Source organism: Pleurodeles waltl, chromosome 2_1 (assembly GCF_031143425.1).
Source record: "Pleurodeles waltl isolate 20211129_DDA chromosome 2_1, aPleWal1.hap1.20221129, whole genome shotgun sequence".
NCBI lineage: Eukaryota > Metazoa > Chordata > Amphibia > Caudata > Salamandridae > Pleurodeles > Pleurodeles waltl.
In genome coordinates this window covers 708,832,902-708,850,294 of record NC_090438.1, presented here as the reverse complement: position 1 = coordinate 708,850,294, position 17,393 = coordinate 708,832,902, and the positions used below count along the sequence as shown (strand labels likewise).

Below are 17,393 nucleotides of genomic sequence, written 5' to 3'. Positions count from 1 at the left end.
GAGCGACCCATGTTGCAGAGAGCCCCCTCATATCTCAGAATGGTTCCAGCTGCAAGCCACTACATGCCTTTGCCACTGTGATGGGCTGGTGGGGTTTCAACTGCGATGAGTACTGCATCGGCCTGATCAATGCTGCAACTGCTGTGGTGACTGTTTCATTCCAGATTGGGGCTCTAAGTTCAGTGGTGTCTGAGTCAGCCTAATTGGGTCTGCAACTGCCACAGTAACAGCACAGCACATTTGGGGTTGTAACTACAGTTATGAGGGCATCGGCCAGATCAGGGTTGCAACTACAATGCTGTCTGTGTCGGTCCCATAGGCTGCAATGTCCATGGTATCTGATTGGACCCTGTCAAAGCCCATGCCAGCTTTGGGGCAAATTGCTCATTCGGGTCTAATTCCATTTCTTTGGCCAGACGGGTCACAGCAGCTGGGTCCACAACTTCATGCAAGCGCTGAGGACACTGGTGAACTGAGTCTGGGCCGCTGCATGAACAGAGAAACAGGTCATGCTGAGCTTCCATAGCAGCCCTCAGACTGCCTTCAATCACAGTAGGACTCTGTCTGAGGCAGGACAGTGAGGCCACTAGGTCTGCATTGGAATGCATGAGAGACTAACTAGTTACCCACTACACCACTAGGGGTAAGAAGTATTAAAACAGGTGAACTGAGTGCACATTTTATTTGAGGGGCACCAGACAATTGCATCTGCATATGTATGCCCTAATTGCCTGAGTGAAATTAAAAAGTACTTTCTTTTCAAAGAAGGCAAGCAGTGGGCTGGACACTGACATTGTGTCTGTTGAATCTTTACCTTCTTTAGAAGCTTGAGACTGCTCACGCTCTCTACCCTGGGAATTGAGTGTGTACTTGGCCCAGTTTCCAGACGCATTGTACGATGGGCTGCAAGACATCAGTTACAAATTACTTTAATCACCATGGTTGGGGTCCACTAGGCCATGACTGCCATGAGCCCCCAAACGGGGCCAGACAATGTATTAAAAATAACTCTTCAGTGTGCTGACTGGTACTTTCACAAAGATATGGTCTGAGCCTCACATCTAGTGTTCTCTAATAGCAGGTCAACCCACACATACTCTTCAGTGTAGAACACCTCACGCTTCAGGACCAAGAAAGGTTTTTTCATTCAGATACTTCTTTGAGCTGCATTGCTGCTTCTTATACAGAAACTCTGTCCCTGCTCCAGTTGTTTAAGACTTTGGGAGGGAAATTGTATTCATAAGTGGACATATTGCCTTTGATTAAAGTTATGTCCCAAACTGGCTACCTCCAGCTTTGGTCTTTGGGCAGGGGTTGTATGTCAGAATATAGTATGCAAAAATATTGTCTGACATAAATAGTTTGTTCTAAATAACTCTAGCAGAAATATTATTCAATTGGGTGTCCCTTTTATAATAATTAACTCAGTGACACTGTCTTTATGTCAGATGATGCTCTGATGATATTCCTGCAACACAGCTTCTCGGAAGCAAGTCCCTGCACTGTTGCATCTTTGTACAAAAGGTGCCAATGCTTGATTAATTTGTCATGCCCCTCCGAATTTATTCCACTGCTTCATATCTTGCCTAGCTGAAGTCTGGATCCAAAAACTGCAATTGATCCAATGTTTTGCCACACAACTGGTTCTCAGTATTGGCAACACAATGTGCATCTCCATTGCTCTGCTCACCTTGCATTGCCTTCCCGTTCAAATGCCACAGAAACATACAATTCCTGGGTGGGTGTATAAATGTATTTGTTTTACAAATATGGTCTATCTGTCGTAATTCTTTTTTTAACATCCTCACCATTCTCTTTGTTTAGACTTCAGGCTAAATCTTGGCTTTTGCATCTAGTAGATGGGTACTCCTGGGTGGCAGTGGTTTCTCTCACCAAGTAGCTGATTTAATGAAGTCTCTTTCTGAAATCGTTCGATTTTTTTAGGGACATCTTATGGTCAAGAAGGCACTGAAAACCTACCTATGCCTGAATTGTGAGGCTGTTTCTATCACTGTGCTTCCACAGGTTCATGAAGTCCTCTGGTCGTATGTTCATAAATGCAGTTCCTGCCCAGTTCTATACATGATTGTTGGCAACTTTAACCATTTAATGTCGCTATGTGTAAAATACGGAAGCTCAAAGGGGTACTAAAGATGGCTATGAATGGGGTAATATCTGTCCCAAAGAAACCAGCAATGTAGCGTAACCTAAGCTTCTGTTTCAAGCTGAAAAGAATATGCACCTTTCGGCTTTCTTGCTCCCTTTATAGTTGATGGATATTTATTTTTTGTTGCTAGAAAGCTGTATGTTAATTACCATTATGAAACAGAGCAAGGAGTCCAGCAAAACGTCACAGCCCACCTCCGCGCCTCCAGCTGATATTGTGGCAATGAGAGAGGATCTATGGAGTCCATTTTTGTAACATTAATTGTAGCTGTGGGCTGAGTTTTAATTAAACAGGCGTAGCCGAATAAATTGTGGACGGGGTAGCAATTTTGTATGCCCTGAACAAATAGAAAATTCCTGAATTTGCACAAGACCAGTATGTTTTCACTTCACCTCAACCCCTCCCATTCTCTGGAGCCAGATGCCTGTCCAACAGAGCAGATTTCGATTCGCAGGACATAGTGTTCCGCACAGTGACCTGGGTGGCGGTGGGGAAACGTGACAGCTACTGTTCTGCCATATTATTTCTTTTCGCCTTCGCCAAAAATCACACCTGGGACTTCTTGCAGTGAGCAAAGGAGATGAACTATATCACTGCAGTAAAATTAGGTAAGCAGTACACTGCATAGAGCAGGAAAGTTCCTGCTGCACCTATGGTGACTTTTAAGATCTAATGTTATTAAGGTATGGGGCAGGTTTTGACATTGTGCAGCTTTGTGCCAACATTTTACTTTTGTCATGTTATACCAATGTAATTAACTTTGTTTACTTCTGTATATATTGCCGGTTCTGTTTTTCTACAGAGATTATAGAAAGAAGAGGGCGGAATTCAACTGTAGGTGAGTTGATATGACCGATCTGGTCCATGGCTTGAGTACAAAGGCCCTTCAACACTTACCTTAGGGCCCCTGAGTCCTTCAGGCCCCGGTTTTCCAGGTTCGCCAGGGTCACCACTATCACCTTTAAGACCCTGATTTGAAGCAAAATATCATAGTTAGTGGCCCAGTTTAAAGATGAAGTTTGTTATAGGAATCTATTAAACAGCAAAGATACCACAACTGTACTGAATATCGCTATTTAAAAACAAATGCCATAATATGCTAAATTATACACTACTTACGAGATTTAAAGAAAGCTTGTGACATACATACATTGTGCAAAATGTCCAGCCTTTCAATATAATGCAACCTATTAAATAATTCAAGAGAACTTTAGGCAAAATTGATCCCAGTGAGCTACAACCAGATGTTCCAATAGCAGTCCAATGTGACAGTCAAATATAGGACATCTAGATAGAAAAAAGCCACCTTTGAGCCCAAAAAATAATTTAAGATGACTGAGGTGAAGAATTAGCAGGGATTCCCAAAGAAAATAAAGGATAATCATAGTTGGCCTTGACTATGGACTGACTAAGACACGATGGAAACCAGAGAAGCAAACCAGAGAACCATGAAGACCTGCAGCAGGTGGTGATGTTGTGAACTACAGCAGGTGAAGATATCTTAAGTTGCCAGACACCGACTAGTCAATTACATTGTTTCTAAAGATCCTCAAAACTGGTTCCTTATCAGTTCAGTATTAAGGCTTGACGATTGACTGGAAATACAACAATGTTCAGCAGCATCCTCTACATTCACAGGATCATCTCCAGACTACAGCCTCCAACAGCAAGATCCCCATTAGGATGCACTACTTAATAACCATTAGAACACACAGATGGTGGGAGCTCCACTGAAGACAATAGATTGGCTTAGGGCTAAGAATGGCAGCTACTGATCATCTACTCCAACATTCAAATGGTTGTCTTTTTTTTCCTCCCTTTCCAGCGTAGAACATTCTAATGCCCACCCCCATCCCCCAAGTGGATTAAATGTTCTAATAACCTTATAATCCTTTTGGCTTGGGCTACACAGTCCTCTTTGTATAGGCCTTTGCCTGAAGTCCAGGCCCATAACTTGGGTTCAAGGTCTTTTGTAACTGGAAAAGACCTCAGAAACAGTCTATAATGTTATGTTGAGACGCTGTTCAGAAAGCTGCCTAATTATAGTCCTATTGAAAGTCCTTTCCAACAGGAGAATTCAAGGAGGCAGTGCTTAATTTGAGATAGTGGTTTCCGATGCTCGGCACCAGCACTCAATTGTCAACACCAGCACCTATTGCAGTTCACCACATGGTGGTACTGTTTGTCCAATTTTGAGAAGAAAACAACAATAGTTGTTTAGTAACTCAATATACATTAATAATGACTAATACCTTCCACCCAACCTAGCTTAGGGTGGCTTAGAATAGTCTGAGTTTTCACACTTAAAGGAATGTGGTGATTAGTAGTTGTCTTTGTACCATCATTGGCAGTGATGGAAGAGGCAACGGATGGTGCAAAATGCAATGGCCTCCTGATGATAGCCCTGGCACTTATGCTTTCCTTTATTTATTTATTTGTTTATTTGGTTTACAATTTAAGCACTACAAGTAGCCAAGTTCATACTAATGCTATTTTTTACCTTTACAGGAGTACAAGAAACATCTTCTGCTGCTCTTTTAACCTTTGAGTCTTAAATTCAGAAAGATGGTTTTGCTGTAGTGTTTAGTGAAAACCCCAATTATGCCTCCAGATATGTAGATTTAACCAATTACAAAATTTCACACAACAAACATTAACGTTTCAGTAAAATTGTGTAGTCCTGTCAGATTTACTTTCCACATTTACTTTTCAAGCTATCCAAATCCTAGAGAGGCTTCAGGGTAAAACTGTGAATGGCTTGGGGGTTCTTTCTTTTAAATAAGGCTCTTAAAAGAGAAAAAAAAAACATTTGCAGTAACTATTCACTTCTTGACAAAAGAACACAAGCATAGTTCAGATTCTTGCTTTAGCAACTATCCATCCCAACCTCACCCAGGATGCCTACAAAAAGATATACGCAATAAATAGGACTTTTCACACATTACATGCAGAGTAGATACCGACTTAACATATCCTCTCCCTTTTCTGTTGTGTGTCTGAGTAGGCTTTTGCTCTGCCAGCTTCTCACAGAACCCACGCGATTCATCAGCATTAGTAAATGAAAGTCACTTCAGTCATGTATCAAATTCCTCTCTTGCTAAAAACATGAGAATTATTCTCTTAAAGATCAAAAAGTAAACAAATATTTAAAGTCTATTTGAAAAACTGGTGACTTCAAATACACTCATACGGTAGCGAAAGTAAAATTAGTATATTTTAACAAGTTATGACCTTAGGGTTTTAATGTTGGAAGAAATATGTTCAAGGCTCTAATCTTGCCTTGTGACACCCTAATACAACAAGACATATTTGGCTTTTGAAACTAAAAAAATATACTTCACAAACCAGACCAAGCCACATAACCACACAGCTGTTAAACCTGAAATCCTTTCCATTGTCATCCTGGCGCTCTGACCTCAAGACTGAAACAGCTGCATTCAAGGTAAAAGTGATTTCAGTTCACACAGACCACACGGGAGCCACCACCCGTTCATGAGGCCCCACATTTCAATAAAAGTCCAAACCTAAGGTTCCAAAAACTGAAAAACATGGGATTTTTTAGCGAACAGATGGAGTTTCTTACAGGTACTCATTTTCATTGATGTGTTCCAGAGTATTTCTAAAGATCAACTTTGCTTACATTCACCTTTTAGGGAGGGGAGTGTGACCACATCTTGTTTTTGTAACTTACCATGAGCCCTTGTCTTCCTGGTGGGCCCCTCTGACCTCGATCACCTTTATCTCCCTGCAGAGAAAGACCACCGAATTAATTATTTGGGAATTCGTCATAATCTAGGTGAACATATTGTTACTGTCATGGATGAACAAGAAACAAGCATAGAAAAGAAGAGTCTCCTCCAATGGCATTCAGTAAGTGAGCTATGGACAGCATAACCAAGTTCATTTTAAAGCTGCATTTCTATTTGTGCCTCTTCCCACATCTACAACTTCTGGAAGCTAATATTCCACATTTTTAAATTGGCAGGACACAGGTCTGGGGTATATAGGTATGAGCCGACTACATGGTTTGCAACTTTAAAACTCTCCATAATTGATCTTAATTCTACTTAACAAGGTGCAATTAGCTGGAGGTGCAAAATATGAAAATGTGTAGTAACATCATTATTGCACACTTCCCGTTTGTGCCCATTTTAGTTCTGCAGAAAAACTGCGTATGTTTTCCAGTAATATTGCAGCATCAATGAGGTATCACTTCACAATCGCACATAAAAAACATATTTAGAGTATGATGGAGCAGGATTGCTGCCAAACGCGAAAGAGGTTCCTTGGCTGCATTTAGAGACCCTTGGACATCAATTAATTCTTAATAGAGCAGACGAAAATCCTACACTTTTTGGCAGATATACTATATCATCACATCTCCAAATAAGGCCTCCTGTCTCACTGTCGCCAACAAAAGGCTGGTGGTAATTATGAGGAGAATACGTATGAAAGTGTATGTGCATTATTTCTCCCAATAATATAATGAAGTGTGGGGGGGCCGTGGCCAACATGATGGCCAACAAGACATGCCTTTAGGAGGCTCCAACTCTCAACCTCATTATCCTGACTCATCCTGCCACTGTTGGCGATAAACCTACCCTACTGCAATAGGGTCTCCCTTCCCACAAGGAATATGGTCCCAGGGGCGATCAAAAGCTGCGGAGGTGAGAACGGCCCACAGTCTGCTGCAGCCTACTCAGACATCCGCCTGCAGCGGGGCCGCAACTGCTGCTGTGAGCACCAAGAAACATTCTCCCGAGCTTGCAGTGGAATCTGGGGACAAAAACACTGGGCTGGTGTTGGCTCACTCAACTCAATCTACAGAGAGTGGCACCGTGCCCACACATTCTGATCATCTGTAGCGAGGGGAGACATCCTGCCAGAAGGAGATCTCGGAGGGCGATGGCCTCTGCGGCATGACTATTGGGCAGAGACACACGATGCGTTGAAAAAGTTGAGTGACTGCAGTGCTGAGAGGGAGGGCCTGAAAGCAGAGGAGGAGCACAACATCAAAGCTGAACCTAGCTGGGAAACAGTGACCGGTGGCCCTACCAAGTTGGAGGGGCCGACACCCGTAAAAGGTACTGCATCCTATTAAGCAATTGATGGTTTAGACCTCTAGACCTCCTTGAAGCATGTGGAAAATTGTGCAGGGACCAGCAATCATGGAGATGGCAGTCCCCCTTCATCTTTACCTTCATCAGGGCTGATTAGAGGAAAGGTCACCAACCCGGGGCGCTGGATGTGAACTAGGGGCGAATATGAAGCCATTGGGAGGATTATGGCCTGCATGGACACTTGAGTGGAGGCGTCGAAAGCAGGACTGAACTGACCTTTGGCCTTGGGCGCAGCTCGTGGTGCAGCGGGGGGGCCTACACTTCTATTGACGGCACCTGGGAGCAAGAAGCTTGCCCAGAAAGGGGAGATGGAAACGGCTAGAGGTTGGTGATGAGTAGGGCAAACCTAGAGTGCCAGGCTGCTGGGCCTGCGTGACCCTCTAAGCACATTTCCTGACCAATACAGCTGAGGCCCAGGACTCTGATACTGGGTATCTTAACACATAGAATGGAAAGGCACATTGCGACTTGAGGGTGTAACCTCTTCAGCGCCTACATATTCGACACTGACCTCAGTGATAGTACATATGACAGAACAGGGACATAGTAGAGAGGGGGCTCTCCGGAACAGATTGGGGTCTGTGTCGCTGTTGCTTTCTCTCTCTGTGTTTGCATTGACTACACATCAGGGGCCCAGCCAAGCTGATTTACCTGTGCGGGGGACACTGTTGCTTGCTCGGCCTCACCATGGGTAAGGAAAATCCTCAGATGAAGGCACAGGGCAACACCATTATACAGTACACAACTCCTCAGCAGACTATACACAGAAGTACCATACTGGGCAGAGGAACATCAGAGCATGCCTCGAGAGCTATTCTGATGGATGCCATTAGGGATTGAGAGTGGCATTGGAAGAGCAGATTATCGGGGTATCAATGGAAGAAAATCTCCTGTGAGCTGACTTATGAAAAATAGTAAAGAAAGTGGATATTGTAGAATCCAATATCAGAACTCTACAAGCTGAAGTGGGCAGCTCAAACAGCTAACATGTCTGACTATGACTAGGGCCACACTTGATGACTGAGCCGAATTCAGAGAGGGGGATCGGGACGGACATGGTTGATCCATTACTTTATGGGTAATAATAGGTTGGTGTTGGACCTGGCTTTTTGACAGGGACATCCCCAAACTTTTTGCCTCCTTCCTCCTATTTTGTCTGACCTGTTGTTGTTGGCTTTTGACCTCTGGGCACTTTACCACTGCTAACCAGTGCTAAAGTGCATATGCTCTCTGTGTAAATTGTACTACTGATTGGTTTATCCATGATTGACTATTTAATTTCCTTGTAAGTCCCTGGTAGAGTGCACTACATGTGCCTAGGGCAGGTAGATTAAATGCTATTAGTGGGCCTGCAGCACTGGTTGTGCCACCCACCTCAGTAGCCCCTTAACCTTGTCTCAGGCCTGCCATTGCAAGGCCTGTGTGTGCAGTTTCACTGCCACTTCGACTTGGCCTTTAAAGGTATTTGCCAAGCCTAGAACTCCCCTTTTTCTATACATAAGTCACCCCTAATGTGTGCCCTAGGTAACCCCTAGAGCAGGGTGCTGTGTGGGTAAAAGGCAGGACATGTACTTGTGTAGTTATATGTCCTGGTAGTGTAAAACTCCTAAATTCGTTTTCACACTACTGTGAGGCCTGCTCCCTTCATAGGCTAACATTGGGGCTGCTCTCATACATTGTTGAAGTGGCAGCTGCTGATCTGAAAGGAGCAGGAAGGTCATATTTAGTATGGCCAGAATGGTAATATAAAATCCTGCTGACTGGTGAAGTCGGATTTAATATTACTATTCTAGAAATGCCACTTTTAGAAAGTGAGCATTTCTTTGCACTAAAATCTTGTTGTGCCCTTCAATCCACGTCTGGCTAGGTTTAGTTGACAGCTCCTTGTGAATTCACTCAGACACACCCCAAACACAGGGTACTCAGCCTCACTTGCATACATCTGCATTTTGAATGGGTCTTCCTGGGCTGGGAGGGTGGAGGGCCTGCCCTCACACAAAGGACTGCCACACCCCCTACTGGGACTCTGGCAGACGGGATTGAGCTGAAAGGGGGCTTGGTGCATTTCTTAGAGACTCTTTGAAGTCACCCCCACTTCAAAGGCACAACTTAGTATAAAACAGGGCCTCTGCCCTACCTCATCAGACACTTGCTGGAGAAGAAACCTGAACCAGAAACTACATCCTGCCAAGAAGAACTGCCTGGCTGCTCAAAGGACTCACCTGTCTGCTTTTCTACAAAGGACTGCTGCCTTGCTGTTGGCCTGCTGCCTTGCTGAACTCTTGTCTGGCTGTAAAAGTGCTCTCCAAGGGCTTGGATAGAGCTTGCCTCCTGTTCCCTGAAGTCTCAGGACCAAAAAGACTTCTCTCTTCCTCTTGGACGCTCCGTGTGCCGAACTTTTCGACGCACAGCTTGTTCCGCTGCAAGAAAAACGCCGCACACCGACGCTGATCAACACGACGTCTTCGGGACGACCGAAACTTTGACGCACGGCCTCGCAAGGACAACGCCGCCCGACTTCCCGGGAGAAATCGACGCGACGCCTGCCGTGAGATCAAAACTTTGACGCACGGCCTCGCAAGGACAACGCCGCCCGACTCTGCAGGAGAAATCGACGCGACGCCTGCCGTGAGATCGAAACTTTGACGCAAGGCCTCGCAAGGACAACGCCGCCCGACTTTCCAGGGGAAATCGACGCGACGCCTGCCGTGAGATCAAAACTTTGACGCACGGCCTCGCAAGGACAACGCCGCCCAACTCCGCCGGAGAAATCGACGCGACGCCTGCCGTGAGATCGAAACTTCGACGCGCAGCCCCGCAGAACGACGCGCAGCCAGAAAACAAGCAGGAAAATCCACGCACAGACCCGGGACATCTGGTACTCCCCGCAAACCACAGTAAGAGACTGTCCGCGCGCCGGAAGACGACGCCCGACTCCCCGCGTGAAAAATAACGACGCAAGTCCGTGTGTGCTGAGGAGAAATCGAAGCACACACACCAGTTTTCCACGCACCTCTTCTCCTGTGGCCCTCTGAGGAGATTTTCCACCAGAAACCAGGTACTTTGTGTTTGAAAGAGACTTTGTTTACTTTCTAAAGACTTAAGACACTCTCTATCACTTTTCAGTGATATCTTTACAAATTCGTATTGCAACTTTGATCGTTTTGACCTGAAGATACCCAGATAAATATTATATATTTTTCTAAACACTGTGTGGTGTATTTTTGTGGTGTTATGCTATGGTGTTGTATGATTTATTGCACAAATGCTTTACACATTGCCTTCTAAGTTAAGCCTGACTGCTCGTGCCAAGCTACCGGAGGGTGAGCACAGGCTGATTTTGGATTGTGTGTGACTTACCCTGACTAGAGTGAGCGTTCTTGCTTGGACAGAGGGCTACCTGACTGCCAACCAAAAACCCCATTTCTAACAGTTGGACATTTAATTCCAATAATATGGAAAGACAATCAATTTAAAGACCATGCAAATATAAGCCCTGAAGAAGTCCTTTTGTGTAGGATGAAATGCGTTGGGTGATTGCTCGTTTGTTCAAGAAAAAGCAATAATAAAAAATGAAGATGTTTAAAAGACAACGTTGTGTTACTGGACTTTACTGACTTTGCGCAGTGGTGCACTATCCATATCTTTTTGTATGTAATCCTTTCAGGATTGCCCCTTTGGTGGCAGGTGCCGTGATTTGTGCACAGGTATAGCCATAGATATTGGGCGACAATATAGTTCACAGAGTTTTAATATTTATGGTAGACTAAGACAGGTGCATTCTTAAGGTTTAACCTGCCACCAATTCAGTAGCAGCTCAGAATACATGGATGGGGGTTGGGTTCTTATAAAAAGATACAGTGTTATCCCTTCTCAAACGGCATAGGGTTAGTGTCACCTGTTTGCAGAAAACTCACCTTACAGAGGAGAAGGCAAACAAATCGTGGTCAAGTGTACTATGCCAATTATTTGTCATACTCCCATGGGGTGATGATATGGTTTGCCCTAGGTGTGCCGTTTGCTTCAACATATATGGAGGCATATGTGAAGGGTCAATATCTGTTGATACAGAGTAGATTGGATGAGGAGAATGTGGCCTTTGTAAATTCCTATGGGCCGAATATGGATGATAACTCATTCTACAGTACGATAAGAGAAGCTGTGTCTTAGGTGAGCGATACTCATTTGTTCTGGGTGGGAGACTTCAATTGCATAACAGATGGCAAATTGGATCGATATCCCCCACGGCAGAATACTAAACTGAGGATGCCATCACAATTATGGGACGTTTTGGCACTACTAAGGTTATGTCACATATGGAGTGAGTCACACCCGACAAGGTGGGAGTATACATGCCACTCACCAACACATGGTACATTCAGGAGGCTAGATTGTATTCCAATGGCTAGGCATTCAGTCTCCAGGGTACAGGAAGTGTCTCACTTGTCCTGTTGCTTATCTGACCATGCACCAGTGACGTGCCTACTTGAATGGGGAAACGGTCCCCTGTCGCCATGTACATGGCGATTCCCAACTGAGATACTGCAGGATATTGTGGGTCAAGAAATCCTAGCGGGGCACTGAAAGACTATTTTGGGATCAAGTGAATGACAACGCATAGTTGTGCTATGGTGTGGGAGGCAATGAAGGCTGTGATGAGGGGCAGGTGTGTGGGCCTTTCATGTGGGCTGTGTAGAGCACTGCAGTCAGAACTCCTCCTCGGGAGGACGGCCTGGCAGAGAACCAAAGCCTTCCACCTGAGGATGAGCAGTGGTGGCGCAAGGAGGCAGTGTTGCGTGTCAGGTGGCATCAGTAAGGGACAGGCTTGAGCATTATAAATTGAAGTCTTACGCCAACTGTTGCATAGAGAGGGAGACAGCTCTGGATGGCTCCTAGCACGGATCTTTCACTGAGAAACCCTGTGCTCTCCTATACTGCACCTTAAGGCCCCTTTAGATACTGACACATATACCCAGCAAACTACCCTGTGCATGCTTAGGGACCACCTGGAAATGGTGTACACTAGCCCACACAGCTTGGATCCAGGGCACGTTTCTGACTTCGCCCAAGTCTGCCACTCCCACAAGTAGGGGAAATAGTAGCACAAGACTTAGATTAGATGCTGACCTCACATTGGAGGCGGTTAGGTTGGAGCTAGCGTGCCTCCCTGGGAGGTGGGGTGAAGTCATCTGGGAGTGATTGCTTTACCCCTGAATTCTATCAAGTTTACACAGCAGAACCCGCTCAACGGTTGCTTGAGGTGTACCTAGAGGCCAGAGAAAAGGGAGTGCTGCCTCCATCCATGCTCTGCCCATCAGCTAGTGCATTCTGGGATGCTGTGGTGGCTGCACAGGAAGATGGGCTAAAATTTGATCCAGCCAATTGACTCTTCTGTTATCTAAACGAAGGGTAGAAATTACGTGGAGTGAGGTTGGCTGGAAGAGGGATGTGACAGAATGGATGGTGGCTGAGGAAGGCCACCTCAGATGAGGCAGGCAAGACAATAGAGTAGTGGAAGATCTGCAGGTTTTGGATGAATTACTGTCAAAGATTGAGAGGGGGAGACAATGGTGGAATCGACAGATGAAGAGGGGTGAACACAGGAGGTGATGAGACGGTTGCCTGCACTGCCAGGAGGAGAGAGCATGGGGATATTTGTACAAGAAATACCTGTAACATGTAATGATCTGTGATACTATAGTATGCTACATGTCAATTGGATGGCAGTGACAATAGTTTCTCTATGTATAATGGTTTACTGTAATGATTTGTTTTTGTATTCGTTTTACTGGTGAAAACAATAAAAATAAATTTTAAAAGAGAATAATATAATGAAGTTTGTAGCACATTCCCCCCGAAAAAGAACAATTAGTGCAATCCTTTCGGGTGGCTGGTCACAAGCTCTACTTGGGAGACCCCATTGCACCCCATATACCAAACTTGTGACTGCGTAAAATCCAGTCCTCTTGTGATTTTCTGTGCAGTTTTAAGTTCTATCTGCAAGAGTATACACCCGCAGATCCTGATGCTAGGACACTGGATATGCAATTTGAACTCTTAGCGAGCACCTTTTGCACACCTACAAGACATTTAATTGCTTAAGGGGTTCTCCAAATAATGTACTCTGTTCCCAAAACGTGCATATTCGATGAAAAAATTTAAGAATGGGCCAATTGTTTGTGGATGCAGAAAGGACCACAGCATTTCACCTAAAATGTGTGACAATGGAATGAAAGGATCAGAACAGGATTACTGTTACTATTATTTTTGTATAGACACAGAAGTAGAATTAAGATTAATATTATTTAGTGCTGATGTCATATTGTGTACAATACAATAATCCTTCAAAGAAGCGAGATAACTTTAACCCGTTAACCCCAGGATCTCAAAGATATTCTGTGCTGCAGTTCTATATAACTACATCAAATTTAAAGAAAAGCCACAGTTCATGTTGCAGTGCAGGTTCTCTATCACCTTCTGTCCAAATATTCCAATATTTCCTTCCCTTCCAGACACTCCTGCGCGACCCTAGAATTAACAAAAATACACAAGTTAAGGATAAACGTTTATGTTCTCTGATCTAGAAATGCTCTTCCTTGTGCTGTAACACTTACATCCTTTCCAGGTATTCCATCATATCCTGGGATTCCATCAGATCCAACATTACCCTACAAAAAATAAATATAAGTGTCATCAGAATGCCGGGTTAACACGGAAGTGTTTTTAGTGGTGCAGACTTTCTGTGGGATGTCCACCAACCATACATTCTAATGGTGTCTCACTTTGGGTATAATAATACGCCTACCATGTATAAGATCATACCAGTCTATCTTGGTCATTTATGTTTGATCAAGAGCACACACCACCCTTAATACGTTTATGGGAATCATTTCTACTGAGTCAATGCACGTCCAGATGTACAATGCCACGTCACTGTCTATATGTCTCCAAGGTTTGTGCTAGAGTCACCAGCATACTGAGCGACAACTCACAGCATTTTGCTTTAGTCCCTTACAATTCCGAATACCTTTCAAAAATGTAGTGAGTTTAATTACACAGTTGCAGAAAAAGGGTAATGTTGTCTTTAGCTCGTAAAAGGAATCTGTAGAGGTCTACAAATGCGAAAATTATAGAAGAGGTTGAAGAAATTAACATTTTACTGCATGTCAATGAGCTTCCACATTAGAAGATCGATTCACTAAGTTTTTGCTAGGAGTATGTGAGATTTATTCCTGGGAATTCATGATTAAGTCGCAAGTCACCCTATTCACAAAATAAACTCAGCCATGATTTGTGTAAATCACAACATGGCCAGGGAATTTGCTTCAGGGGAGTGTTTAGAGTGTGACACTCCCTAAATAAAAACATTCTTGGAGTGGAAGTTGGGGCTGTGGGGCCCAGTTGGGTCTCCGGTTTGTTCCGTTTTTTTCTCACTGGGAGTGAAAAAAAAACAGACCCTTCATATAAACTGGAATAAAGGAGATATATAGAGCAACCCATCAATCAATAACGCCTTCCCTGTTTTTTCAAAATGTGTTATTTTAGGAAAATATTTTGTTTCACAGACCCTCCTTTTTCATCGATATCACATATTAGAGCACTTTTAAATACTTGAGTTCAGGGTGCATACCTGCCAACTAAAAAACAAAATTTCACAGTGGGGGGCTGTTGGCCTTTGAGGGGGCGGGGCCTCATGCCAAGATATACCTAAGAGGCACTTTTGCCCCTGCCCCATCCCCTAATCTCTCCTCCAAAAAGAAGATAAAAAGCTTGCTGAGGCTGGTGCCATTTTCCTGGGGTGGTTTCACAATCCTTAATGGCCGTCAGTAGTCGAAAGCCTTCAAAAACTAGATGAAAATCCACTGGTTTCAGCTTGTTTTCCCTGCCACTGTATGATAGTGGCTCCGCAACGAGTGGCAGTGTGAAGGAAGCCAATATTGTTTCACATCATGGCACTGTGTGAGTTAACAGGTCTGAAGATTTGCGCCGTATGAGCACCTTTTAAATTGAATGGACTGTATTGTTGCTCCATCTATAATAAAAACCTAGGCCAGGGTTTACATTGCTAACGAATCGCCTCCTAGATCACTAATGGCATTGTCATTGGGGGTGAGCTACATATGTTTGTAAAAACAATCACGTTTAATGAATGTCTGTCTAAGCAGTGGTATAATCAGATGTACTACGGGGAAAATCTTCTGCATGTTAAAGAAATACACGTTTATGAATTTTGAAAAGATTGTTTTTTTTTTACATTATGTTTATTGCAAAATATATATATGCAAATGTTTTGATGACTCAGACCCAAGACCCGGCTGTGTCTCAACCCACCCTATTATTTTGACTTTGCAACCTCCTCAATTTGTGACTCAGGCTTAGTACATGGGGCCATCAGTCACTTGATAATATGATCTGTAAAAGGCAAGGACTAGAAAGGTGGAGCCCTGCCACATGCACATATTTGACAACTTTGCTATCAAGGCTTCATGTAGCAGAGACAAATAAGAATGCATGCAGTGTGAATGCATTCAAAAAAGTAATGCAAGGGCATTTATTCCAGGCCGTTGTGTTGTATGTGACTGTAGTCATGGGTTCCTCAGGTGGACTAGCAGGTCCAGGAGGAGTTGGTGGGGCATAGTTTCAGTGGGGGATGTTTGGGGTGTGATACCCCTCTAATACATTCTTGGTTTGGTAGTTGGTTCTGAGGGGCCTGAAACGGGCCTGCTATCGGTTTTTCATTTTTTCTTGTCATTCTCATTACACTAAGAGGTTTTAACTGGTTCATTTTTTGGCTAGAGATCATACATATATATAGATATTTACTGTATATATCTCGAAAAAGTAGTAAATGTGCCTTTAGGAGTAATCCTTTGGATGACTGGAAATGTATTACTTTTTGGAATTCACAAACATGGTAGTAGTGTGCTTTGAAAGCTGTGCCAGTCTAAAGTCTCCAGGTATACTACTGGCAATAAAACACTCTAAAGGCGATGGTGTAAATGCTTTCCAATAGTTTAACCAGTGGCAATTGCTCAGGGTAGGATTCCAACCCGTTTTTCACCCACTGTGCCACTCTAGACAGAGGCCCATCTAACGTATATCAGTACTGACCCTGCTATTCATGGAAACAGCCCATCCCGAACCTTATTTATCTCACCCTTCCACCCCACAACCCAATGCTTTTTAGTTGGGAAATTTGAGACTCATGCCTCTCAATCTCAGTGACTAAGCCACTCTCCTGAACACAGCTTTGCAGTGGAAAATATCACAAGTAATATGTGCTCTACAGGTAAGAGCTTAAAGGAATGGAGACAGTCAAGAAATTGTTCATTCAGTCCTTTTCAAGGCATATTAGGTATCATCTCCGATAACTAGTTTGACTGTATTTGCTACTCTATTACGCTTTCAGTAAGATGGCTGGAGGTGTGTTACTGTGTCACTCATCAGTCTGGCTGACCTTTCGATTAGAACTTTCTTTTTCTCTCCCTTTGTCCTTTCTTTCCTCCTCTTCCTCTTTATGGCACTTCTTTTTTTCCTTTCTTTCTCTTCATGTTTATTTCTCTCTTCACCGCACTCTCTCTTTCTATGTCGTTTTTCTGTCCTCCATTATCCCTTCCATTTCCTCTCCACTACTCTACTTTTCTCTCTATTTCTATTCCCTCTTTCGTCCACTTACTCCTTTTTCCTATTTTTTTCCCTACTCAGAGTCCATCTTTTTATTAATTTCTGTTCTCACTCTTTTCTGTCTTCTGGCACTACTATCGCTCTCCCTATCTCACGTTCTCTCACTTTTCTCTCTCCCTCACTCTTTCTCGCTTCTCCCTGGCACATGGTACTCTCACTCTCTTTCTTTTTTTCTATCTCTTTCTCGACATTTTTCTCTTCACCCTTCTATTTCTAAAGCCTTGATCCAAGCCCATATTTTCATTTGTTGCATGACAATATTCAAGGCAGCTTTACATTATGATTTGTTATGGCAAATGGCCTGCCATATTTGGTCCTCTGATCAATGTTATTTGGAGGACCTACTTCAATATGCTCATAGGCAACTTTGTGAGGGAGATTTCTTCTTAAGGTACAGTTTTATCAGTAGTTGTCAGGTTTTT

General features: G+C 43.7%; 1 protein-coding gene across 1 annotated transcript in view; it reads right to left on the bottom strand.

The window, feature by feature from the left end:
• Positions 1-17,393, bottom strand: part of LOC138267855 (collagen alpha-3(IX) chain-like) — a 173,734-nt gene that overhangs the window by 44,915 nt on the left and 111,426 nt on the right. The window contains exons 18-21 of the mRNA XM_069217080.1: positions 13,902-13,955; positions 13,762-13,815; positions 5,859-5,912; positions 3,065-3,136 (exon numbers count right to left, since the gene is read on the bottom strand). Coding sequence (XP_069073181.1) covers positions 3,065-3,136; positions 5,859-5,912; positions 13,762-13,815; positions 13,902-13,955 — 234 coding nt within the window. The remainder of the gene's footprint in view (positions 1-3,064; positions 3,137-5,858; positions 5,913-13,761; positions 13,816-13,901; positions 13,956-17,393) is intronic.